The following is a 26483-nucleotide window of genomic DNA, read 5'->3' on the forward strand; positions in this document are numbered from 1 at the left end:
CATCAGGCACAAATGAAAAATTATTACTTTTCTCTTTTTATCTTTTTCTAAGGGTTTTTTGTTGCTTTGACTTAGCAGATGTAATCCAGTCAAGATTCTTCCTCAGCCTCTAAAGGAAAAAAAAGGTAAATTGAGTATTTATGTTTTAAATAGTGTGAATATTTTGTTATCATTTTTGCTGCTATTCTTTAATTAATCTACAAGAGTGTGTATTTCTGAAGGGCATCTAGATTTCCCCAGTGAAAATCTTCAGAGGACACCTTTATTTCTGCTTTAGAACATGCTAAATAGGTGCCTAAATCTTGCTAGCACAAAGTAACACAGTACAATAGGCAGAGCAGCCACTCCACAACTGGCCAAGCAGGATATCTGAGCCCAGGACTATCCCTTGAAAATTCCACAAAACACAGCCAAAAAAACCAGGACATGCTGGCAGCCCACTTTCAGTAGTCCAGCAACACCTCAGGTTTACTGATCTAAATTGGGCAGAAAACAGACTTGAGTGTTTAACTACTGGAGACCAACAGGAGTGAGACAAAGGGGCTGTTCCCTGTCACATCATGGGGAATGAGAGGAAAAAGGGCCTTCAGCTGATATAAAAGTGCTGTCACGATGACATTGACTAAAACAGTTATGGACACAGTGCTGTTGGGAGGGACAGGTTTTGTCAGAAAAGCAAGAACACTTCTCAAACATATTTTTTTACCACTAAAAGTGAAAGACAGACAGAACACTTTCAGAAAAGAACTTGAAAACTTCAAGGAATCTTTATGACTTGGCTGCTCCACGATAGTAAGGGACTGACTCTTGATAAATGTGTATCCTCAAGGATGTTGAGAAGGGACAGCCAGGTTAAAAACCTTGTGCTTGGACAGAAGGCATGTGCACTCAGGGGTTTTTAGGTGACCATCTTTTCACACATTAGATGAGCCCCAAATCAAGCAGGATTTCTGCTGCCTTTGGTGCTGGACTATGAAAAGCAGAGCAGCTGCATGCACAGGGAAGGGGAGGGAAATTGGGGGGACTCTGGGTGGTGCCCCCATTGCTGCTCACAGCAGGGGACCCCTGGCTGTCATTTGCCTCCTCGGCCAGGGCTGAGGAGCCAGAGCTAAATGTCAAACCAGCACAACTCAGTGTGAGCAAAACCAGCAGGACTGGACTGGAGGGCTTCAGACTGCTGATAAAGGAGTTAAACACTGAATCACCCAACAGTGAATGAAAAACAATCCTCAGCTCTGTGTCTGTGTGGTAAAACTCTCAGATATTGCCATTATTACACAAGCCTGACTTGGCACTAAATGGGGTCTGGCTACTGGCCACAGGAGAAATTTAAATTCTTCTTCCATATATACACTACCAGCTGAGGTCAGCTCCAGGAAAATTTTGCTGGAGAAATATCTGATAGAGAAAAGTAAATGTCTGGAGAGACAAGAAATCTGCTGCCAGCAGGGTTCCATTCATGCAGACCCAGAGTCATTGCACAACCTGATGTAGTTTGCAAGCTGACATTGCTTAAATCAGTTTGGTAAAACTGGTCATTTTCCTGGCTTTGAAGACTATTTTATGTGGGGGTAGAAGTAAAAGAAAAGAACCACAATTTTTCTATTACTTTTTCTCTAAACTCTTAATCTTTGTGTTCTGTCTTTTGCCCAGTTAAACAACATGCATTATTAATGAGTGATATCAATCTTTCATTATTAATATTTTAAAAAATAATAATTACTATTTTCTTGACTCAGTGTGAAAAGTGTAGTAACAAAATACACATCTTGAAGCAGTAACTCTCTGAGGTGAATGTGTTGCTCATTTTTGCCTCAATATGACATGGACAACTATTTCATGACCCTGTATTTGCTGTATTTCCAAGTCACCATTTCTCCATGGTGTTTGCAACTGTGCTGCTGGCAAAGCTGGAATGTCTAAATCCACCTAATCCTCCTCTTGAATTAATCCCCATGAAGAACCATTGTGTAATATGGATATTGGTTATCACAAATAGCAATATTTCTTCTATAGACATGAACTCTTAAATTTGAATATACAGGAATCATGGTTGCCTACACATTTTTCATTTGACCATTTCCAGCATGGCACTTAAAGTGACTGTTTTTCCCAAAGATCACAGCTTAGTGAATTGGCAGAATCTTTTAAAGCAACTATTAAAAATCTGGGGAAAAAATTGAATATAGAAAAATATTCCAAAAATATTCACATTCTTTTAAACTGGACAGCCAACTACTGCCCTCCTATCAACATTGCATAACAACTACTAAGATTCATCTGGCAGTTCATTCTGTTTGTTGAGCCAGCAAGAACTACCACCCAAAGAGGAGTATAACCCTCACAAACTGGTCAGGCCATACCAAGAGAAAAAAAAAAAACTGGAAGACAAAAATGTGCTTGAATAGCAAAAGGGAGAGACAAAGCTTCATTAGTAGCAAATGTGGGTCTCCTTGCCAAAAAAAGTCAGTTCAAGGAAAATTAAAACAGAAGGCAAAAGTAATGGATCCCATAGGGAAAAGACTCAAGGGCTGCTGAAAAAATGCTAAGGCAGCCACAAAACTGAAAAGGTTCAGCTGGTTGCAGACACAACCTCAGTTTCACTAAGAATTGAATTTTTCCTTTAAAGTGCTTGGGTTCTTTCCACAGCCCAACAGCAGGGCTGGACACCCAAAGGAGAAAGGGAAAAAAAAAAAGAAAAGGAAAAGTTCAGCCTCAAACCATCTTCCATTAAAATCCCATAGGCCTTTTTTCCAAATGTAGTTTTAATGTGTGTGAGGTAAGGTCTGAATGCTGAATCATCACACAATTTGATTTGGACTTTATTTGGTTTGGGTTCTTAGTCTTGACCATAGGCAGGGATGTTTTATGGACTAATTTACAAGGATAGCCTAAAATCCATGAAAAATCTTGGACATCAAAGAGAAAAAGCAGAAGACCCCAGCTTTGCTCCTGAAGTATCAGGTGATGGGGTGGAAATGAAGAGCTCCAGTTCCTCCTCCTTGTCCAAATCTTCCTTTTGCTGACAGCTGAAAGGTTAAAAAGCAGAGGAAGTTATAGTGCCTCTGCCACAAAAGAGATGTTTTGCAGGAGGAACAGGAAGGGTCTTTCCAGGTCCTATAGGCTGCAGGATTAATGAGCTGTAGTTTTTTCAGGCATATCATATCACAAACATGAGTAATTACCATTATGACACACTCAGAAGCAATGTAGCTTTCAGAGGAACAGTTGCTCCAATTCAAAAAGGCAACAAGGTTCAGTGGTTTGTACGTGCACAAACTACAGATGTATTCATTTTTCCATCTGTTTCTTATTTGCACAGAAAAACAGAAAACTCAGAACTACTGACATTTAGAACATTTAGAAATGTTCTAAAGCCCACCAAGTACACTGACTTTAATGTTATTTACAGAGGGAGAGAATAGAATTTGACAGGATCATTGATCACTTGAACCAACTCAGATCAATGTCACAACCAGTAAAAGGAAGGATCAGTAACTATAAATAGAGAAACACAGAATTCCCATCACTGGGACCCCAGTCACCAGTGAACCCATGGTCCACACCATTCAGACAACTCAATTGTGGATTTTTTATTTTCTCTGTAAGTTTCTACATAGGTGTGTTTTTTCCCAACATGTCTTCAAGGAAACCCTACAGGCCTATAGTGTAGTATCCAGCTCTTTATTGCTATTGACACACCAAAATTTAGGATTTTGAACCAATTGATACACTGTCCTTCCCATTATAAAGAATTATTCATTTATACCACAAGCTGGATAGAGTTAAAATGAGATCATTTTGAAAGTTCAGCTCTTCTAAAATGCTTATGAGAAACTTGCCAATTAACTCTTCTGTTTATTATTTTATTAATCATTTTACATATCAATATTCTATTATGTTACATTCTATCCACTGAAAAATAGCCCTGTAACCTGACTGGTGTCTTCTTATTTAGCTTTGTTTCAATTTCACACTCATTTCATCTTTGAACAATGTTGAGTTGCTCTGAAAAAAACCAATGTTTTGTGAATTTTTTGAGAGCTGCCAGCTAAATTTCAAGTGATAACAACTAAGTTTCAGTTGCACACTGCTTGTACCTGTGTCATACCTTTATCTAACAGTTATATAGAATTTCACTGGGAGAAGAGGTGCTGTATGTAAATATATATGAGCACTGAATTTAGGATGTACTGCAGGGAACAGGGGTGCCATGGTCGTGTCCCCTGTGCCCACATCAAGCTCATGAGGAGCACCTGAGTCACATCCCCACTGCAGAGCACCAGGGCAGGCTCAGATCTGGCCCTTTGCCTCTCCCCTGGGGCTGAGCAGCTCTTCCACCTTCCACAAACTCTCACCTGCTCCAGGGGTGCCCCGGGAGGGTTCCAGTTCTCATCATGTGCTTTAGGTTCTCACCCTGAGTGCCTCATGCATGGATAAGTGCAGGATAAAGGGCATGTCAAAGAGCACTCCTGGGAAGTTTATTCTTGCTCTGGACTTGGATTTCACTTGTCTGTCATGGTGAGACGTGTTTCTGTCCCTCTCTCCTCCGGGTCTGGTGGAGCTTTGCTTTTATCTGTCGTCAAGGAAACACCAGGGTTCTTTCCCCCTTTCTCATTAATGTCTGCATTTGTGTTTCCATAGCTACAAAGGAACCTTAGTGTTTTAAAATAGCAGTAATTGGATTACCATGACTTTTTCAAATTTATTGACACCATTAATGGCTCTGATTTTCAAAAGCAGACGCTGAAATTGTATCAGCAGTTTTTCAGCTATTAACGTGTTATCTCCTTGTCCTGAAATCCTGGGTACATGCTCAGAAAAGCCTTCAGCATCCAGACACTCACTGCAGCCAGACTCAGGCTCCATACGTGGTGCTCTGAAATTACTGAAAATAGCAATAGTAATGCTCTTTACTTGGATTAGTTTCAATTTCTGATGGTCTCCTGCACAGGTTCTGTTGTGAATCTGCTTGGTATTAGCATATTACAGACCCTTTGTGATTTGATCCCAGTAGAATAATCCAAAAGAATTTTTACAGCCAAGGATCTAGGCAACTCAGGATGCAGGAACATGGGAAAAGCACAAAGAATTGAGATTACCAGCATTGTTAACAACTGGAATTACTTAGCAGGGACACAATTCATGTTTTAAGACAAAAAGTGACACTCCTACACTGTCTGTGGCTCTATGCACCCTCCTACCACCCTGAAATTGTTTCTGTGCCACCTTCTAGCACTTTTCATTTACGTGTTACCATTTTTTCCCTATTTGAGGTGCCCATAAGTGCATATTCTGTGCCTCTACCCTTTCTTTCCTGCCCCTCCTGCCCTCAGCCAAGGACAGAGAGCAGCTGAATTCCCTGTATGGATGTCCCAGCAGTGGTGTCACCACTCCTTGTGCTGAGCCCTAGCACTGGAATAAAATTAACTAACACTTTAAAAAGTTATAAGAGGTGGACAGACAGAATGTACAGATACCACCTCTTGTTTTAGAAAAACAAGCTCAGGAGAGTCACCAACCTCAGATCCAGCACAGCAAAAAGGTGACAAGTGGCTAAACACAAATAAGTGTGACGAGGAAATCTCTTTAATAGAAAACATTAGCTCCTATTTTTCACAATGGATTTCTGTGCATCCTCGAGGCTCAGACATTCCATTACCATGGAAACAGTATCCTGTGTCTCTGAGGACCTGCTGTGGCTGTGTGCTGCTATGGGAACAGTCATCTGAACAGCTCGACTCATGTCTGCATTTCAGTGATTGTGTTTGGAAAGATCCATGGCTAACTTACCCTTTCAGGATTAATTTTAATAAAAACTGAGTCTCTGGAGTACATGGCAATTTAATAAACTCCTCAAGGCTTCTCCAAATTAAAAATACAGCAATGGAAAAAAATATACATTAGAATTACCTTGCCATTTCAATTACCAACCTCTCCTAATCCCTACCATCAGCAAAGGTTTGGGGAAAAGATGGGTCTGTCCTCCCTGACAATCACTAATAAAACTACTTCAGGAAAGCAAATTCTGATGTTGTGTTCTGTGCAAGGACTCCTTCACACACCCATCCTGTGTGCCAGCATGGAAATGAAATTCAAAATATAAGAAGTTACAGGGGGAAAACGTGGCTCACATGACTGAACTGGGAATTCTCACACTTTAATTCCAGGTGAACTGTTCTTTGTCTCACAAAAGCCACCCAAGACAGATTTTGGAAGAGATAACATGTGAGTTGGAAGCTCAACTCCCACTAATTTTTTCCTGGGAATTGAGTCCTTAGCTGATCCTAAAAAATCTCCTCAACATTTTCATATTTGTAACATCTGAGATACTACTACTTACATATTTCACTAGAGTTCTGTGGACATGAGTATTTTGTATTTTCTTGACTAAAGCCATCAAGGAATCAGGAACAGAACTAAAAGGTGCTGTTCAGGTTAATAGTCACCTGTAATGAGCTTCCTGCCCAATCATAGATTTTTCTATGTAGTTACTGCAACTTAAGGCTATAAATTCACATTTTTTATCTTTTTTTCTTTAATCAAAATCATCCATACCAAGAAAGTCCTTTCCAACCCAAGTCATCCTAAGGTTACATCCCATATCTTTATTCCTGCACCAAATATTGCTTATTATGGCTTGTAAAGGGAACATTTCCTGACACTGAATATCTAAATATCTCTAATTATATTAGCATTTCAAAATTGATAAAGAAATCACCCAAAGAAAATCAATTAGTGAGTATAATTCAAATACCTCCACTGAACTTCAGGGAAGCAGGAAAATAAAAGCTATTTAGAAATGTCAGTTTTGAAACCCAGGTCTTTTCCCTTTTGAGAGGGATGCAGTGATACCTCAGCAATATCATCATAATCTATTGTTTTTCCTTTAAAATATTTACAGCCTCTTTTATCAGCAAGGATTAAGATATGTGACACTCTGAAACACACATTTATACAGGGAACACACATTGATTTTGGAGTGAGCAAATTAAATATGTTTTAGCTGTTGCTGCTGCTGGGTTATCTCCAAGTTTTGTGATTAATGAAGCTTTGTGGAGGCTTTTTATTAATGTCATCATTTTCCTTAGAAGTCTCCTTGCCTGCTGCTCCCTCACTGATGGATCTGGCAGCACCAATCCCCTGTGGGTCTGTCTGCTCAGCAATGGTCAGCTGGTCACACTGTATTTGTTTTTCCTGTTCCTATGCTACTCATCCCACTGCACATTTGGGAGCTCCTGGCTTTGAAGACACATAGAGTGCACATCTTGATTAAAAAGAAGAGCTGTGCTCTTCATTGTGCCTTTAATAGACCTTGATTTTTAATAATTACTGTTTTACAGTATTCTGTGTATTTCAGAGAGTTCCTGGATACTCAGAATTTTTCTTCACTACAAAGTGTATATAAAAATTCCTCTTATTTCTCAACATGAAAACCAAATATTGACACTAAGAAACTTAAACTCCATTTTTGCCACCTTATTAATCATGAACCTGCTGGATCTCCTATTGAATCAATGCACTAGAACTGACACAAATATTATTTATTGTGCAGCAACATGAAAGTGGTTTCTAAATGACTCAATTTAGAGAAAAAATAAATTGAGGCAGCTAGGTAGAAAGTGCCTTAATGTACACTATGCAAGACCTAGATATGAAAAACTTCATTTTAAATGTTTTTGTGAAAAGAGTACTCAATGCTAAAACTACTTATTCATTTTAAAAATATGTTTAACTTCAGTTTGTAGCTGCCTGTTAACATTTTGGACTCAGTCCTCTTGTAACAGAGAACTTACATAGATCCTCAGGAGATGGATTAATCCAAGCTGACTTAATCATATTGGGATAAATTTGATGATTTCTCAGTGCATGGAATTTAACTTTTTCTTTTTTTATTTATACACATGGCTTATTCCTTTTATTATTGCTGAAACACTAAGTTGCAGACAGTTTCCTTTCAGCAGTACATTAAATCTAGGCAGCACAATGGTGAAAAGGCTGTTTTCTCCCACAGGGTTCTCTAATTAATCATCATTAATGAAGCTGTGCTAATTAACATTAATGGGGTTGTGGAAGGCCTGGAAGAGTCAGAGGGCTGAGTCCAGGCTCTGAGGATTTCACTTGCTGTCCTTCACCAGGGCTGGCCTGCAAATGGATTTTTAACAGCTCCTATGTTCCTGCAATATTTACTAAATTCTTAGATCCTCAAGTTGTTGCTTATGTTTGACTCCAACTCTCTTGGTCTGTGTGTAGCAGGTTTGTTCAGGCCTGTTAAATGTGTTTGGCTTTGGATCAGGACAGAATGTAGTGGAGCTCTTTTGCAGGATTTCCAGGATTATAAGTATTCCCACATATTCCTCTCACTTTCCTTAAGTGCTGCCATATTTCACAGCTAAGTACATAAAAAAGCCCCCATGGCCTGGAGTGTCAGTGGTTAAAGGAAATGCAGATTCAGGCATTTTATCAAGTTCAACTCTGACAGTTTTGATCACCCCATCTCATGGCCTTTGATTTTGAGTTTTTCTAAATTAAATCTATGACTTTTACATCAATGAAGATTTTATGGAGTCTGTTTACTTTACAGTTTAATATGTTTACTAGAGCATACAATGAAAGAAAATACTTTTGTCCCAACTGTGCATGAAAAGTATTCTGTTACTTTATTTGCTTGGAAGATCCTTGCATTATGTTTCCATCTTAAACTCTCCTTTTGATTAATTTTATTATTTCTTTTTTCTTTATAGTTTATCCCTTAGATTGGCTGAAATTAACTCATGAGAACCCCTCAGAAGGCTGTTGAGAAAAGAGAAGCATTTTCAGTGAAGCTACAAACAGGAAACCACCACTGACCAGATAAGATATTAAAATTTTAAACTGTCAGAGTGCTTCATCCCCAGAAGGACAAGGATCATTTTCAGGTGCACTTTTTGACTTTCATGCTTGCTGTTTCCCTGTGAGTTGTCAGTCCTGTCCAAACACAGCATTTCTTCTCAGCCTGGGTTGGGAATTCCCACAGCCAGGCCCAGATGAGAGGCTGGGACTGAGCCTGAAGTTGCTGCTCCTATTAAAGATCTGAAGTCCCAGAGAGAAGGTCTTGTGTTCCCAATTGCTGAGACTGGATCCTCCCCCCACAAATAAGAAACAAATACAGTCCCAGCACTAAGAATAGCAGAAATACTCTTAAATCCAGGATCCACCTGCTCTCTGACCCACAAAACTTTGAAGAAAAATGATTTAATGGCTTGCCTTCAGCAGAGCTGTGTGGTCAGCCACGTGCACATGAAATCCTACAATGCCTCGAGACTGTTTGGTTTATATTGATCTCATCATTGTCTTGGTGACAGTTGAGATGTCAGCACTGATGACTAAGTGGCCACTTCCACTTTGTGTAAGACTTCTATTTCCAGGTTTTGGTTTCTTTAAACTGTGTCCAAAGATAGCTGATGGAGCACAGGATTTCTGAAACAGTTTGATAGAAATTTTGGACATAGGAGCAAGGTCTGAAGACCATGAGCTATGTTTGTGATTTAATACACAATTCTGACCATGACCTGTCATCACTGGTTCTTCAGACTTTGCACTGAAAGTTGCACCCAACAAATGTTTGAGAGCACAGTGTTTTTATAAGAACTGTTGTCATCTTCTGAATTACACAAGGATGACTGGGGGAGAAACATGATTATCTCCAAACAACACAAAATCATCAGCGTTTTCAAAGTACTTTAAAATTTGTGGTTTTGTCTTTAATTGTGCTGTTACTGTGCTTGCTCATGAGTTGTGGGTGATAACATGTGATTATCATCTGCCTACTTGATCATATGCACATTTGTGATGCCTGCAAGAGCAAACATTATTGGCTGGGAAATGTCACACTCTCAGTTTCAGAGACTGTTTCCCAGACAACAGCACAGTCCCCTTCATCCACCAGCCATGCACCACCCTGGACCTGGCTCAGTCTAACACCTGGAGGCAGCTGCTGCTCCCACTCCTGACACAGACATTTGTAGAGCCATCACCCAACTGCCTGAACTCTGCAAGGCAAGGAAACTGAACAGCCTAAATTAAAAAGTCAAAATGAGTCAAGCAGCACCTACCTCGTTACAAATTCTGAGTCAGTTCTTAAATTGAAACCAGATCATTCCTTGCCAAAAGCCATTTAAGGGCCATGTACTGCCTGTTTAAGACCTCTGCTGCCAAACATAAAGCCAAGCACAGATGTGTAAGGTGGTAAATCATTTCTCTGTAGTAATTTGAGTGTGTTAAAACAAAGGAGCCCAGAGGGCAGGTGGAAGAGTGAGTGTCAGGAGCAGCTCAGGCCAGCTGGGGGGATCCTACGTGCAGGGCGTTTACATTTTGGATGTTGTCAGGTGGGGGAGGAAGCTGATAAGAAAAATAATTATTTGCATTCAAATTATATAAACAGTGCCAGAGCCTGGTTAGTGTAGGCAGTGTTAGACAGAGTGTTTCCCAACTGCAGCAGATGTATCACATGCTGGGTAAGGAAGGTATATGAGGCAACAGCATTTTTGAAGGTGTGCAGCTCTAAGCCTCTTGGCACATCTTATGGCAGAAGAATAAAATTTAAAGGATCTGAAAATCAAATGTTTGTCCAAGATCATTCTATTAAAAATGCACATTTTTAATGTGACCTAACTTAAACTCTGAGTTGTGAAGTGAAGATAATGTCTGGGATTGAATTTATCAGGGGGAGGGGGGCAGGATATTGGTGGGATTTGGGCAGGGTTCTTCAAGGTGTGCAGGGGTTTTTGGGGAAGGCAGAGATGTTCAATGGCAGCTAACAAAATCTCAGTCTCCCCTTGGTGTTCTTAGCTCCAATCAGCTAAAACTGAGCAGCTGTAGCAGCAGTGTAGCAGTATCACCAATCACCAGTTCAGAGCCCAAGCTCTCCATCCACATCAGGTGGCCACAGGTTTCTGAAGACCTTACCACTAATTTTCTGGTTTTCACTCATTAAGAATGACTTCAAATGTGAGTGGAATATGAAATAATTTTGCTTATGATCCTGTGATGCTTGGTTGGAATGTCCTGTAAGTTTGCAGAGGGTGTGCCATTCCCTCTGTGGGTGCCATGGGAGACCCACAGTAGGATCTGATGGGAGATTTACCACCTTCTGTGTCACCCTTCACTTCTGACTGCACCTCTGCCTTTCAGAGCTTCTCCATGAAAAAGCAAATCCATTATAAAGATGAAGAGGCCATTATCTCTCCAACCAAAGACTGCTTTAAATTTTTTTAAGATATCCCTCACCTCCTGTTGAGAGCTTCCTCAACTGCATTCTGTGAATGATGTTCTTGGCTTTCCTCACTGTTTCCATAAAGTACCAAAGGCTTTTATCTGACACCGAGTGCACAGGTTCACAACAGGACATTTGAACTCTGAATTGTTCTCAGGTTTTCCTGTCTGAACACCTCTGTTACCTGAGACACTGGACTGGCTTTACTGAAATCACATCCCAGAGAGTTGTGCAGTGTAACTGTAGCTGTGTTCACCAATATCTGCAAAGGGAAGAAAACCTACTTCATCACAGATGAGGACTGGTGCAAACTGAAATCCAACAGACTGTTCTAATAGGAACACACAGGGAGTGGAATACACAGACAACACATGTGATCCAGCCCCCTCTCGTGGATTTTCCACACAGAAGGCAGGAATTGACTCAAACTGATTTCTTAGTAGTTATATAACACCTGCATCTCTTCTCTGAAAGCTGATATGGTTTACTGGCATTTAATCTCTTCTTAGGGAGTGACAGCTATTAGTCTGGGGACAGAAAATTATCTGTAATATGTAAAAATTTTTATTTGTATTTCCTAGGCAACTTGACAACTATTTCTGGTGAAATATGAAGGACTAAGGGAAGGGGATTTGTTGGCTATTTCTATGAGCTGTTTTTTATTCAGAGAGAGAAAGTAAATACTATAGGATAGAAGATAAAACTCTAGTAGTCAACCAGTAAAGTGCAGAAACAAATACAGGTATTTGGTTGTCTTACACTGCTCTGTGTTAAAATTGAGTTGAATTGAATTGCATGATACAAATAGCAGTTTTGACAGTGTTTGTCAGCAGGTGAAGAACAAATGCACTGCACTGAGAGAGCTGCTGCAGGTCTGACTAAAGCCAGGCTGGTGCCAGTGGGTGTTTTGGGGGTGCACAGCACTGGCCAAATCAGCTCTGATAAGTTGTTGTTCTGCAGCACTAACGTGGCTTTCCTGTCATTTTTCCATTTCATTTATGGCTCACTGTGCAAACAGAAATTCAGCTGCCTTGCTCTCTCACAGTGCTCATCCTGGCCATGTGAAGAGCTGTCCCAGAGCAACATGAGCAGCAGCCCCAGGACAGAAATAACTGTCCTCAGGTGGCACCAGGGCCAGCTCAGACTGCTCAGACAGCTCAGACTGCTCACAGAGCTCCCAGAGCCCGGGCAGAGCTGCAGAGCAGATGCACAGGGGCACTCTGGCACTTTGGCTACAGGCCTCAGTGATGAGGAATTTGGGACAACATCTGCTCTGCAGAAGGGAGGTGAAGGGTTTTGGGGTGGGAGGCCAGTTTGCTGCAGCAGTGGGGGCACTGGTAGGGCTCAACATCAGCAGTGAAACTGTTAATGCCTTACAGAGGAGTGAAAGTAAAGAATGCTGGTTACTTTGATAAAAACACATTTTCAGTATTGAAGGGGAAATATTTTAATTCCATTTATGTTTCTCTGAAGAGACAGAGATGCACCAAAGGATGTGAATGTTACTCTTTGCTACAGTGTGAGTTCTGTTCTGACCTAATAGGTGTCTCATCATGGAAACTCATTTGTGCCTAAAACTACTTTTCCAGAATGTTCTGTAGTGTTGGCATTTCCCAGTTGGTGTCTTCTTCAGATATTAATCAGAAATCTTGAAGAATCAAAATAACTTGAACAAAGTATGGGGAAAGTTAGAGGGGTGGGTACCATCCTGCACTGAGATATTGCTGTGCTTTCTTGCTGTCAAATAAAGGTATTTGTTTATTAAAAGCACCATTTGATGTGACCTTTTCATACAGGGATCCATCATGACTTGCCAGGCATGAATGAGCCAATTCTGGAAGCACTGAAAAGGAGCTTTGCTATCCAACAAAGTTTTCTCTAAGAAGTACATTCAGGAAAATACAGCCAAGCACGAGGAGCTGAGGTACTGGATTGACAGCTGATGAAAGGGTGTTTAGAGATGGGCAGCCATGAAGAATTGTATAATGGAAATCACTGAAGAGGTATGTCTGGAAAAGAAAACACTGACAATTTTCTATCATTACAAGTGCCAGATTGACAGAGGGAGTGGGAACTTGTTTGTCCAGCTCAAGAAAAGAGCAAGACCTTTGAATGGTTTTCATTAATATTGCCTGTGAATACCAGTATTTCACACAAATAAAGCTTGGATTTCAGATCAGTGTTACTGCAGCATAGCCATATTTCAGAATATGACAGAGGGAAAATACACCACAAAATACAATTTTCTTACGTGTAGGAAACAGTAAACACCTCAGCTGTCATGTGTAAATTACAGAGTTGTGATAGCTGAAACCAGAGCCCGTGACAGGGGGTACAGCAGGTGAGTAAAGAACTTTCCCCACTCACTCCTCTCTGTAGCACCCCTGCAGTGTCACCTCTGCACAATTCAGTTCTGGTGACCTATGACAAATGGCACTTGAGGCTTGCTTTCATTTCCCTCAGAAGTGCATCTTGAGTCACTGCCATTGTCACCAAACCCTTTTCAGGCTGGAATTCAGTGACATTTTGTGCTGCAGTGAGCTGGTTGATCTCTGGAGCAGGGCTCTGAACCAGGGTGGTGTTTGCCTTCCTAACAGAAACACAAAACCTGGATTTTTACATAGCAGTGTAGGCATGGTTGGGTTTGACAATCTCCCACTATGGAGAGCAGGGATGATCTGGATATAATGCTGGAGATAAAGAGACTTTTGGGTTCTGAGTTATTTCCTGATATTTGTGCTTTTTGGTCAAAATTATGAGGTTTTTATGAGGCTGCTTAAAGGGGACAAGTCACACCTCCCTACTGGCACATATGGGTCTGGCAACACAAAATCTTCCTGCCTCACTGAGCAGCTAATTGTTTGGGACCCCAGAGCATTTCCCACAGATTTCCCAGGGCAATTTCTGGTATTTCTTAGCCATGCCAAGGGGATTGCTCTGCCAAAATCTGAAACATAACATCACAAGGCCCATCTCAGGCATCAGTTGCATTTAGCAGCTGTGAACAAACAGCCCCTGAAAGATACATATGGACTAAGGAATCTCATCATGGGTTTCCACAGGTTTTTTTATTCTCTTGTAGGTAACCATCATCATCCTCAATGATCATTTTAGTACTGCCTGGCACTGGACAAACCCAACTGACAGAATTTTTTCCTTTATTTCAGTTATTAGACAGATTCCCACAATATACAGGGGCAAAGATGTTGGATTTTATGGTATTATAATACATGTAAATAATTCTAATGTTTAGGATGTGCCACTTCTTATTCTGCAGTTACAAATGAGCATTTTATTTTCCTAAAGTCTGGCTGTATTATTTATAATTGTGTGATTTTTCTTGCAAGACAGGTTTATAAGTAGCTTCACACTTGATATCACTCAGATACAGAAAGCTACTCTACCAAATCTGTTAAAATAGCCTGAAGTTTCAATGAGCAAGAGCTGCTGAAATCTAGCTCCTAATCTGCACCATATGTTGGCGTGCTTCCCTTTGGAGATGACATTTTGCTTTGCCTCCAGTAGATAACATTTCTTTTACAGAAAAAAGCCCTGATGAGAGGCTAGAGGCAGCCTGATGGACAAGGGACGGGAATCTGCTGCACTGCCCCTGCCTGTTAAAGGGTCACCACCTTCCACAGCTGAGTGACATCGAGACCTCCCAAAATGCTTCGCATTTTTAACATCTTCATTTTAACAATTCTCCAGCTGCAAAAATCTCTCGGTGGGTATTCAGGATTTAGAGCTGTCTCACAATCTCCCAGCAATAACTCTGCTCTAACACATCAGCAGTGCTCAGGAATAGCCCACGAGGTGAGAGAGTCAGGGAAAACAAGCTCAAGACAGGTGTGCCCAGCAAAGTTTATCCTCAGAGCAGCTCTCATTTAAGTATTCGCTACTGGCTAAGCCGGGTGTTGAAATAGCAGCTTCCCTGCGGCTGCTGGCTCTGGTGCCCGGGACGCTCAGGATGGTCCCTGCCCGCTCAGCCGGCCGGGGGTTTCTGGCAGGCAGCCGGTGCCAGCAGTCACGGGGCGCTGGCGTCTGGTTCTGGCAAGTTTCGCTCTCCCGCTGTTCCACTGAGGCTATTTCTGTGCCTTATGGGCACACAGAGGTCACTCCCTCTCTGCGCGCGGGGAACGCTCCCTTCCCCTCAGCTCGGGCACTTCCCGCGCTGCCGAGGCTCTCGGAAGCAGCGCTGGATGGGCCCAAGAGCCGCGCGGGGTCTGCGGCGCTCCGGCCGGGCCGGGGCCGGTGCGGGCGAGGGCGCGTTACCAAACCCGCACCGAACTCACGAAACCGGCCCGGCCCGCGCCCCGCCCTGCGCGTCACGCGCGTGACGTCACACCCCGCCTGCGCCCCCTGCCGACCCAGCGCCGTAACGGCGCTGACGTCATGGGGCAGGGCGGCGAGGGGCGCTGGGCCGCGCGAGCCCCCGCCTCAGCCCCGGGCCGCACCCGCCCGCGTTGGCGCGATGGGCGGCGCAGCCGGCGGTGCCCTTCAGGCCCGGCCCGGGGTCACCGGCCCTGACCTCACCCGAACGTCCCCGCTCGGGCACGGCCCCGCACACGCCGTACGCGCCCTGTGACGTCAGCGCGGCGCCGCGCGGCGATTGGCGGGCGTCACCCGCGCAGGCGCGCGCTGCCGGCGGCAGAGCCGGGCCCGCGGAGCTGAGCGGCGGCAGCGGCCGCGGAGCGCGCCCGGGCCGGGCCCCGCAGCCATGAAGATCTGGACCTCGGAGCACGTGTTCGAGTAGGTGCCGTGCGCGGCGGCGGCGGGGCCGCCCCGGGTGCGGGGGCCGGGGGTTTGCGGGGCTGCGCCGCGCCGGGGCCGCCCCCCGAGGGCTCCGCGCCGCCGCCCCGCTCCGGCGGCCGCCGCCTCTCGCCTCCCCGACCTTCCCCGCGCGTCCTTCCCGGGCCGGGGCACGGGCCGGGGCGGCTCCCGGAGCCGCGGGGGCTGCGGAAGCTCGGCGGGGGCTGTGGCCGTGCGGGGCCACCGCGCTGCCGGCGCCGAGCTGCGCCCTTGTGCTGCCGAAACACCGTGAGGCCCCTCCGGTGTCGGGCCCGGCTCGAGTGCTCCGGAACAACTGTTACAAATAATCTGAAGGGAGTACTCGACTTGGTAAATCACTCTAGTATTACGAAAATCGGGGTAAAGGGCAGTCTTCTAGCACTGGTGTCACAGGGAAAGCGTTCTTGTCCAGTTATAATAGAACTCAGCACAGTTGATCAGGTGTGTTGTATACTTGACTTTCATATGCGCTGCCCATTCAACGCAATAGAAGTTTTTCTCCAGGGAAAGAGATAATCCTGTTGAAACCAGAGCTGTGCAACTGAGTGTCCCGTTTGTGTTTGGACAGTCACCCCTGGGAAACTGTGATGACAGCTGCCATGAGGAAATACCCCAACCCCATGAACCCCAGCGTGGTGGGAGTCGATGTCCTGGACAGACACGTGGATCCCAGCGGGAAGCTGCACAGCCACAGGCTCCTGAGCACTGAGTGGGGAATCCCGTCCATTGTGAAATCGGTGGGTGTTGTGTCATAGGCCAGAAAGGAACGCCGAAGGGAGGGGAAGCTCCTGAGCCAGCTCTTGTAATAGATGTGTATCATTTCGTAACTTTAATGGTTTAAAAGTTTAATGGTTTAAGCATTTATGGATCAGGAAAGCTCAGCAGCAGCACAGTGACCCTGTGGTCAGATCTGGATCTCAGACTGCTTCCATCTGGAAAGTGAGGTCTACCTGAACTGAATAGCTTTGTTTTAAGCTAAATCCTGATTGTGTTCTCTTGGTGTCTGGTCAATGTAATAACCACTGTTTGTGCATTGAAAGGCATGAAGCATTGCAGTGACTTATGGAATTGATCCCATCTCTGTTTGCCTGTCCCCAGCTCATTGGCAACTGCAGGACAAGGACATATGTGCAGGAGCACTCTGTTGTTGACCCTGTGAAAAAAACAATGGAGCTTAAATCCTGTAATGTAAGTAGTTGTGTTTGTGCCACTGAAACAATACAACTTAAAGGTTTCAGTAATGTGGTAATAGTTGATCAGTTCTGGTTTTCAGGAAGGAGCTACTTGCTCTTGGAACTTGTCACTGCTAAACTTATGAACATACTGATGGGCAGGAGGAGTTTTGTGGGTGGGGGTGGTGTTAAGTAAAAATGTTTTAAAGCCTCTTGGTGTATGTACACTGTGACTGTTTCCCACTCCCATAACATTTTGCTCTCTGTAGTACTCTGTTATTTGTGTCAGGGGGTAATCCTGTCCTGTGTTCTGCAGATTTCATTTACAAACCTCGTGTCGGTGGATGAGAGGCTTGTCTATAAACCACACCCTCATGAACCACACAAGTGAGTACCTCCCTGCTCTGAGATTGCTCACAGCTACTGGACTTTGCTTTGAAAATGTCCATGGTTCCCTTGATCAGAAGATGGGGTTTACATGGCCTCTTTACAGTAGATTGTCTAAACCAGGATTAAATGCACTGTCACCTCCTGCAGTGACAGTGGTTCTGCAGTCACTGGGAGACTTTGGGTCATGCTGGGCTGGAGTCCAGTCCAGTTCAGGGTGTTCTGTCTGTAGCTGAGTTTGTGCACATCTACAAATTTCAGCTCCTTGTTGCTGATCTCTTTGTTAGCCTAAACACAGATCTGCAATAGAAAGTCCATTTGTGTGCCTTTAGCCTCTGATTTTGGAGGATTATGTTTTGGTGGTTGCTTGGGGTTTTTAAGGCAACTTAGAACTTAGTGAGTCTGTACTGCTGAATGTGGTGATAATTCTGAAAGATCATTCTAGGGATTCTAACATTGGAGATTTTTTCTGTCATGAGAGTCAGAATGTTCAATCCCTATTGTTGAAGGGGACATTTTAATACTGTTTTCCCAGTGTGCAGTAACTCCAGATCTGCTCTTTCCACTCTTATCCTGCTGCTAAAGATGGAAATGGCTGAGAGCCACAAAGGGAGACTTGGACTTGCCAGGCACTCTTGGGCTTTATTTTATAAGTAGAAGCATAAAGCAGTTACACAGTGTGGAAGTGGGTTGTGTTTAGGGGGCAAGAGGTTCTGTATTATTGAGCAAAGCTTGTAGGGTAGAAGAGAATTTCTTTTTTAGACTACTCAGAGTAATTAAGTTTCCTGCTCTGTTTCAGAACCATTCTGACACAAGAAGCAATAATCTCTGTAAAAGGTGTCAGTCTCAGCAGTTACCTAGAAGGGCTAATGGCAAATACAATTTCTTCCAATGCTAAAAAAGTAAGTATGGCCTTTGTGTAAAATGTATGGTCACTGGCTAAATGTCAAAGGGAATAAAGATCTCTGTTTTACTTTCTGGCTTTGTCAGCAATCTTAGGAAGGGGCCACATAGTTCTACTGCCTTTACAGTAGAGACTGAATGCTCAGCATGCTGAGCTTCCTCTTCTTTCTCCTCTTGTCAATGGAGATAAGATAAATTGTTATTAACAAAACTCTCTGAATCTTCACTGGAGAAAACTTGTCCACTCTCTCAGCAGTGGACACTGCCATTCTTTTGCTGCCATCTGTTCGTTTTTGGTGTCAAAAAAGAACCTACATTCATACAGTCTGAAATAATTATGTGGGAGCAATGAAGCAGTATTTTAGTTGAGAGTGTGTCCTCTGGCAATCCAAAAGTATCTTAAGTTCAGCCTTGAGAACTGTAAAGCAGTCTGGATAAAAAGTCTTTTGTGGATCATAATGTGAGAACTGCTGATACAAGGAATTGTTTTCATGAACTGTAAGGCAGAACATGTCCCAGCAGTACTCCAGTTATTGAAATAACAAATATCAGATACATGTATTTCTGTTCATTCCCCTTTCAACTGCTGTGTCTTTAGTCATTTTCAGTAAGAGTTTAACTGATTTACTTATTTACTGAGATTTACACAGTGATAAACTTTTCTTTAACTGTAGGGCCGTGAAGCATTGGAATGGGTAATTAAAAGACTGAATGCTGAAATTGAAGAGTTTGCAGCTTCAGCAAGAGGAACCATGAGGAATTCGATGGCAGCAGCAGCATTTGTAGAGAAATGATGATAGTTCTTAGACCTGCATCACTAATGAGGCTTAACGACCTGCAGCTTCTCTCCTGGCCTAAATACATCTATCCTTTGTTATTTAAAGGATGTGTGTATTAGGCACTTTATAACATCTGGAGAAAAGCTGAATTCTTACCAAGGCTGAGGCTCAAAGGCCATTTCATGTATTGGATCAGCTGGACCGAATTGTGGTTACAGATGAAGAAATAAATTTCAAATGTAGTTCCTGTATTTACATGAACACTAACTTATGTTTGCAGATATGAAATAGCCTCATTTAGTGGTGAGGCTGCATATGGTGGAGGACACTGGCATGTTAGGCTAACTTTTATTTTTGTGTGACTTATGGACTACCTCTTTTGGGACCAAACCCAAAATTAAGCAGAATGGTTGTTCCAGCATTGTTCTTTTTGTTGATTTTTGACAGTTGTGTGACACAACTTGGTTTAACAGAAAGCTTATTACTTGATGCTTGAAATATAAAAGAATGTACAAAATATTTTTTGATAAGCTTTTTAACTCGACTGGTTTAACTAACACGGTACTCAAATGGTTTTTCAATTTAGTCACTATAGGTGAAACATCAAAACATCAAAGTGTCTCTTATCTACCTACCAAGACCTAAATCCTACTCCTAAATGCAACATTAATGAGCTGGGCGTGTGGTACCTTAAAATCAAATTTTATCTTCTACAATAAGTATCTCCATTTCTAGAAGCTGATTACATAAAGGTACAATAAGTACAGAGCCTTAAAATCTTGTAAGCTGCTACAGTAGTAGGTGTTCACTCCAAAGAACCAATTAAAGCCTAAAAAACCTTTGTGGAGGGGCTGAGGAGATACCTAAACATAAGAGGAAGTAGCATTTAACAATATACTCATTAAGTTGATCAGAAGTTGTTCCAGAAATAACCTGCTCCATCCACTGGCTTTTGTGTTGTCCTTTACTTTAACTTCTGGATCCTTTAACCTTTGAACTAATTTGCTCACAGTACAAGGTCCTTCATATTCTCAAGGGTTTCACTTGGTGTTCTCCAGTCTCTGTTTCCTGGTACTCCTTGCAAGTTCTTGGCACTGTCAGCAGTCCCTCTCTGCAGAAGGTCAGCCCCTGGCACGTGCCATGGTGAGCCAGTCTGCAGGTCCTGGCACCTCACAGGACTGTCCCACGAGGCTCCTTCAGTGTGAGCACAGAAAGGCAAAGGCACAGCCCAGAAGTAGCTATGGTGGTATTTTGGTGCCCAAGGCTTTTCCTGGAATTTTGGTTCTAAGCTTACAAGAGGTTTCAAGACTCTCTTAGCCTTTATGAACTGTAATGTCACCCAGCCCAGCACATTTGATTTTGCATGCCATTTCTGTTATATCAAATTGCCTATTAAGTAGTGTCTGCTATATAAAGAACCAGAGCTTATTTTAACAAACAAGAACATTTCCACAAGGTTTGTGCTAGGGGAAGAAGACAGGAATATAGATATATAACTTTTAAAAATTAACTATTCTAAACAGAATATTTTTCTAAACAGAAATGGTTTGAGACTACCTTACTAATTGAAGTCATTGAGGTTTGCCATACTTTTACAGGAAATTATTACAACTGAAATAACATTTCAATTTTAAAAGTGTATGTGAAACTTCTGCAAAACTGTACCATCATTTCTGATGAAAATGTTTAGCTTGAAACTCATTTAATGTTTGTTCAGCCATTAGCATCATTTCATATTTTCAAGTCAGTTTTTTCATTTCCAAATTTTTCTGCACTAAGGACTGCATAGTAGAACTCACAGTTTGGCCTTGCACTGGAAAAAACCTTACTGTTTAGTTTTTTACAGGCATTCAACAACTTCTTGAAAGAGAATACATTTCTTCTGTTTTATTTATATGCCTGCATTCTCATCTGTCAGAGTATGGCTTTCTGTATGTGGCGCTTTTTAAATAAAATTTTGTTTCAGTTCTGGCTAATTCCTGAAACTTTCTGGTCTATTTGTGTTTTAGAACTATGAGATGAATAATCTAAAATTATTAAATGAGAGGGATGAAGGTGAAGAAATCCCTGGAGTGAGTGACTTGTTGAAATGCATATCCTAAAATGCACATTCACAGCCACTCTGGTCTTTTTTGCTTCTTAATAACTCAGCTTTTCTGCAAATGTGGCTTTAACTAGCAACCAGATTTCACAGTTTGCTGTGGAGAATCCATCCTGTGGAAGGATTTTCAAAGTGCTTGGGCTGAGATTTGTGCTCAGGTTCACTGCAGTGAGTGTGGGTCGCTGTGAGAGGGGCAGTGCAGGGAAGTTCTGGGGGTTGGAAGGAATGGAGGGGGTGAGGAAGAACCAGGAGAAATGAATTTTTTAAAAGGGGAAGGGGGCATGGGAAGTGGAGGGGCAGAAGTGGAGGAATGTGATGTGAACAAATCAATGCTGTGGGCTCTGATGGATCCCTGCCCACCACCTGCTCAGCCACAGCAGTGAATTACAAGTGCCAGCCAGGGGTTTGCTTCAAAAAGCAGAAAAAATTGTAACCACCATTTCCTACAGCATTGCTGATCTGTCTCTTGTGGTCTGTACTTGCATTTATATTTCCAATAAATGTCATACATAGTAAACATGAGCACCCACTGTGTGTAACTGCAACATTTCCAATCCCCTGGCCCTGACAGGGCATTGCTTCAAAGGGAAGTTCAGCAACCTGCTGAGGTTCACTTTTATGGAAGAACTGAAGAGTGCTGATGAAGAGCTTGTGTGGAAGCAGTGAGTCATTTTAGAATGAGGTGGAGGTTGTTCTTCCACTTGCACAGAACCTGTTAATATCTGTCTTAAATAACTTCATAGCTTTGCTTTACATGTTGCTGTAGAACTGAATTATTCTAAAGGTAAGTTTATCTGTTACAACCAAGCTGAATTAATTGCTTACCTTAGGAGGACTAGGATCATCAGCTGTGGACAAAATATCTTACATCATGCTATTTTGTTATAACCACATTTCAAAAGTAACACAAGTTATTAAAAAAAGAATAATGCACAAGATTTTTTAAAACTTGAATGTACCTGAATTCTGCTCTGCAGATCCTGGGTCCTTCCTCAGGCTGTTTATGTCAGATTTTGTAGAATGAACAGCTGAGACTTGGATGATACTGAAAAATTATTTTTTACTTTGAATCCAGGTGTCCAAAAGTTGAAAATTAATGTCTTCATCTGCTTCATCAACTAACCTTCAAAATACTGTCCTGTAATGGAAACAGCACAGAGCTGAATCTTGCAGTTAAGATTGGAGCTGGTTTCAGTGGGGTGTTTGCTGCACTCTGTGCTCAGCTGTGCTCAGACAGGAGATTTAGCAGGAGATGACCTGTATTGTCATCAGCATGGCATCATTTCCAGTGGCTGTGCAGCAGATTAGGGTCAGCAGCAGAGAACAGCAGAGCTCCACCAGCACAGCCCAGTATGGCTAACCCAGGCAGAGAAAGGAGGTAAATCCACAGCTACCCAAGGTAAGAAATGTTATTACTGACCTCTGCATTTTGTACAAAGGTGACCACAATTCCACATTTCTTGACAATGTTCTTTCATAAGAAAAAGGGCAATAACTTTGTTATTTTAAATTAAGACAGGAAGAACTCAGTGAAGAGATGATGGGATTTACAGCCTGTTGGACACCGGCTTTTTATTGTATTGTAATTTGCATTTTCTTTTTTTTTAATATTTGTTCTACCCTGTAAAATGCACTTGAGAAAACTTGGAGATTAAAGATAGTCACAAAATTATATTGTTTTTAGATTGCAAGGGATTTTTAAGGAGTTAATTACTTTTATGTTTTATTAAAAATAGAGGGCAACAAGCAAATGTCATTTCATCATACATCATGCATGTTTGGAAAAAGTAATTTGTTTTGCCTTTTGATCTATAAGCATTGTACTCTTCAAAGAATTGTAACCATGTTGCAGCAGCTCTTAAATTGCAGAAGCATTATCTAAAAATGTTAAATACAGTCAAGAACTTTTGGGGGGTCTCATCAATGGTATATTAGCAGCTCTTTTTTTTTAGCGTGGCAATTTTTGCATTGTGCTAAATCCTCACTATTTTCATGTTTGCATAGTAAAGACACCATTCAAGTTCAGTGGCTGTTCAGCAGACACCTGCTTTGGTTAAGAGGTGACCTGGGTGGGAGTTGCACCCATGGTGATTAAGTTAAATCCATTACACACTCATCTGGACATGGCTTGTGTAAGGACAGGGGCAAAGCTGGGCTGTGTTCACCTGCAGCTCCTGTTCCTGCACTTTCTGTAAATGTGGTTGTGAGGAGTGAAGAGTTTTGGTGCCTTCCTGTGTCTCTGGAGAGGCAGCTGCAGGTTTGAGTGCTCTGAGCTTTGCAGTGCAGTCTGGAGACGAGAGAAGGCAGCTGTGGATCAGCCTCTTGATCTACTCACACTATAATTAGATGCACCTTTTTGAACTGAAATTTAAGCTGTTCAGTTCCCTTTTTAATCACGTCTGCCTTCTATCACAACTTCTCTAAAATATTTTTATTAAACAATTCAAACTAGCAGAAATGAAAAATTATTGTTACTATACAAGCTTTATATCCAGAGGTATAAAAGTAACAAAATAAGACCTCATTTTATCTGATTAACAGTTAGAACTACTGTTGCTAAAATGTGTATTTCTTGGACACAGAATCAGTTTAGCACATTGTTAGTTTCCAAAAACAAATCCTGCACATGCTACACAGAAAAATGAATCTGGTTGAACAAGGACAGGCATGCCAGGAGAGAAGACTGTGCAATTGTATGTGTGATTCTGTGCTGGTCTCCTGGAAAGGCACAATGTTCTCAATAATTCTGTGGGCTCCTATTACTGGAGCTTTTCTGCACCAAAAGAGAAACTAAGAGACCAAGCACATAGTTTAAATCATTATTTTCAAAAAAACATGGTTTTGGGGTCATGCTGTCTTTTTGTTTTGGTGTGATGATAGAGATCTTTTGTTTAAAATACTCCTGATTTAATATCTATCATGTTGGGGATTTATTTGGCTTTTCAGTGTCATCTCTTCAACCTACCTGGACCTACTTGGTCTCACTTTTTTGGCCTCCCTGGACCCCTCCAGTGTCAAGACTTTAGCCTCCTTGGAACTCTTTAAAATCCCCTTTTCAGATTCATTGGATTTATCCAGTCTGAGCTCTTCATCCTCTGTGGAATTCTCCAGTCTCACTTCTTCATCCTCTCTGGACCTTTCCAGTCTCACATCTTCATGCTCCTCAGACTTCTCCAGCACTGCCTCTTCAATCTCCTTAGAGCTCTCCAGTCTCACCTCTTCAGACTCCTGGGAGCGCTCCAGTTTCTCCTCTTCAGTTTCACTGGACCTATCAAGTGTCACCTCATCAGGCTCTCTGGATCAGTCTGGTGACAGTTCTTCAATCTCTTTAGATCTCTCAAGTGTCACCTCGCTATCCACAGATTTCTCCAGCCCTACTTCTTCACTCTCTCTAGACCTCTCCAGTCTCACTTCTTCGTCCTCCACAGAGGTTTCCAGTCACACCTCCTCAGCTTCCCTGGACTTTTCCTGTACAATCCCTCCATCCTCACCAGATGTCTCTGAGTACAGCTCCTCCACCTCGTCGGAATCTCTAGACCTCACCGATTTTAATTATTTCATGTTTCAGCGCTCCTCTGGGTTATCTTCATCGACTCCCGAGGATGTTTCCAACCTCATCTCTACACCTTTTCTGGATGTCTCCAATCTCACCTTTCAGGATGCTTCTTCCCTCACTCCCTCAGTTTCTTTGGACATGTCTAACCTCACGTCCTTAGTTCCCCCAGACCCGTCCACGCTCACATTTCTGGATGTTGCTAATCGCACTGCAGCGGCTTCTCTCGATCTCTGCATCTAACCCTCCCAACCCACCCCCTTCTCCCTGCAACCTCTCTCCATCCTCCTCTCCATCTCCTCTCTCCTTTGCTCTCTCTCTGAAAATTCTTACCTGAGGAAATTTTAGGTAATTTACAAAATATCTCCTGGCATTTAAACTGGGCATGAAAACAGGTCACACCAATTTGTAACGGTGCCTTGTAACAGCTGCATGAACATCAATATTTATTCTGGAATTTTTGTTGTAATTGATTGATATCCAGTCTGCCTCAGCATGGCTGATACCTCTCCCAAAGGTTTAAATTTTTCAGTTCATGCTGAATTTTCATCTATCAAGACCAACAAATAGTAATTAGAGCTAAATTTGTAAATAATTCCATCCAGGTTGTGTATCTCCATTATGGATTTATAGCTAATTTCATAGAATTGCAGGCAGGGAGATACAAAAAGAAGATGTGGTGGGAAAATAAAATTGTGGAGTAAAAAACAGGTGAGAAATGGGTTTGGGAGAGGAACAAGAGAAGCCATGGGGCAGGAATAGAGGGACATGGAGCTGGGAAAAAATGCCCAACTCTAGTGACATGATTTTTCTCTGCCAAGCCATCTATGTGGCCTGGGCGGCCCATGAGGCTTAAAATAATCTTAGTGCTAATTATTTTATCTATTAAGCCATCAGATGTTCCCATTAAAGAAGCATTTGCATGTAACATCCCCTTTCTCAATATATGCAAGTACTGCAGTTACTTGTCTTGCATCAAATATGCTGCTTAGGCAGCACAGAGGGGCTTCCCAAAATCTTTGGTGCTGTCTTGTATCTTTTTGTTATCATTGTTATGACTGGGGCTTCAAAATCAAATGTTATTTCCTTTCAATATCACTGGCACCTTTCTGTGCTAAAAGTGCAGAGACATGTTTGTCATAACAAACATTTTTTGATTTATTTCGTTTCTGCAAATCAGAAAGCTTTGCTCCAAGATGCCACATCTGTCACAAAATTAGAACATGTTTCAATCCGAAATTCTATAGGAGCAGAATTGTTTAACAGTTTAAAAAAATAGAGATAACTGGGGTCCAGATCTTACTGTTGTGTGTTGGAGACAGGCTGACATATCTTGTTCTTTTTTTTTCTGGTGGCTCTTCCCTGATATTACAGTGTGGATTGTTAATTGCAATGGTTCTGGACTAAATGAGACCTCTAATAAAGCTGAAAATTACTCTGTGCTTTAAAAATGGTTTGACTGTAGATGAAAGGAAGCAAGTGCAAAAGCACAAGGATTTGTTTAAAAGGCATTATTTAATCATCTTCAGTATTTTGTATTAAATAT

At 42.2% G+C, this 26483-nt stretch overlaps 2 protein-coding genes and 2 long non-coding RNA genes across 5 annotated transcripts in view; 3 read left to right on the plus strand and 1 right to left on the minus strand.

Moving 5' to 3' along the window:
- Window positions 1-14972, plus strand: part of LOC306809792 — a 47573-nt gene extending 32601 nt beyond the window's left edge. Inside the window, exons 2-4 of one of the 2 annotated variants that reach the window (XR_013776304.1) lie at window positions 8745-8918; window positions 13051-13257; window positions 14798-14972. This is a non-coding gene — a long non-coding RNA (uncharacterized lncRNA). Of the gene's footprint in view, window positions 1-8744; window positions 8919-13050; window positions 13434-14797 lie in introns of those variants that run through there. The other variant, XR_013776305.1, reaches the window with a different exon arrangement.
- An 872-nt stretch (window positions 14973-15844) lies between these two features.
- Window positions 15845-21259, plus strand: PRELID3B (PRELI domain containing 3B). The gene is made up of 6 exons (XM_079321715.1): window positions 15845-16003; window positions 16611-16779; window positions 17141-17230; window positions 17531-17601; window positions 18401-18503; window positions 19179-21259. Exons 1-6 carry the CDS (start codon window positions 15972-15974, stop codon window positions 19296-19298), a joined length of 585 nt encoding a protein of 194 aa, XP_079177841.1. The 5' UTR covers window positions 15845-15971; the 3' UTR covers window positions 19299-21259.
- On the minus strand, window positions 20990-24479 carry LOC306809830. The gene is made up of 2 exons (XR_013776309.1): window positions 24350-24479; window positions 20990-23671 (listed from the first exon to the last, which is right to left on the minus strand). It is a non-coding gene; the product is annotated as an uncharacterized lncRNA (long non-coding RNA).
- Window positions 21982-26171, plus strand: LOC306809828 (uncharacterized protein). Its single transcript, XM_079321714.1, has 2 exons — window positions 21982-22046; window positions 24331-26171. The coding sequence occupies exons 1-2, from the start codon at window positions 22003-22005 to the stop codon at window positions 25178-25180; spliced, it is 894 nt and encodes a 297-aa protein (XP_079177840.1). The 5' UTR covers window positions 21982-22002; the 3' UTR covers window positions 25181-26171.
- The last annotated feature ends 312 nt before the right edge of the window (window positions 26172-26483 follow it).

Source organism: Erithacus rubecula (assembly GCF_903797595.1).
Source record: "Erithacus rubecula genome assembly, chromosome: 18".
Taxonomy (NCBI): Eukaryota; Metazoa; Chordata; class Aves; order Passeriformes; family Muscicapidae; genus Erithacus; species Erithacus rubecula.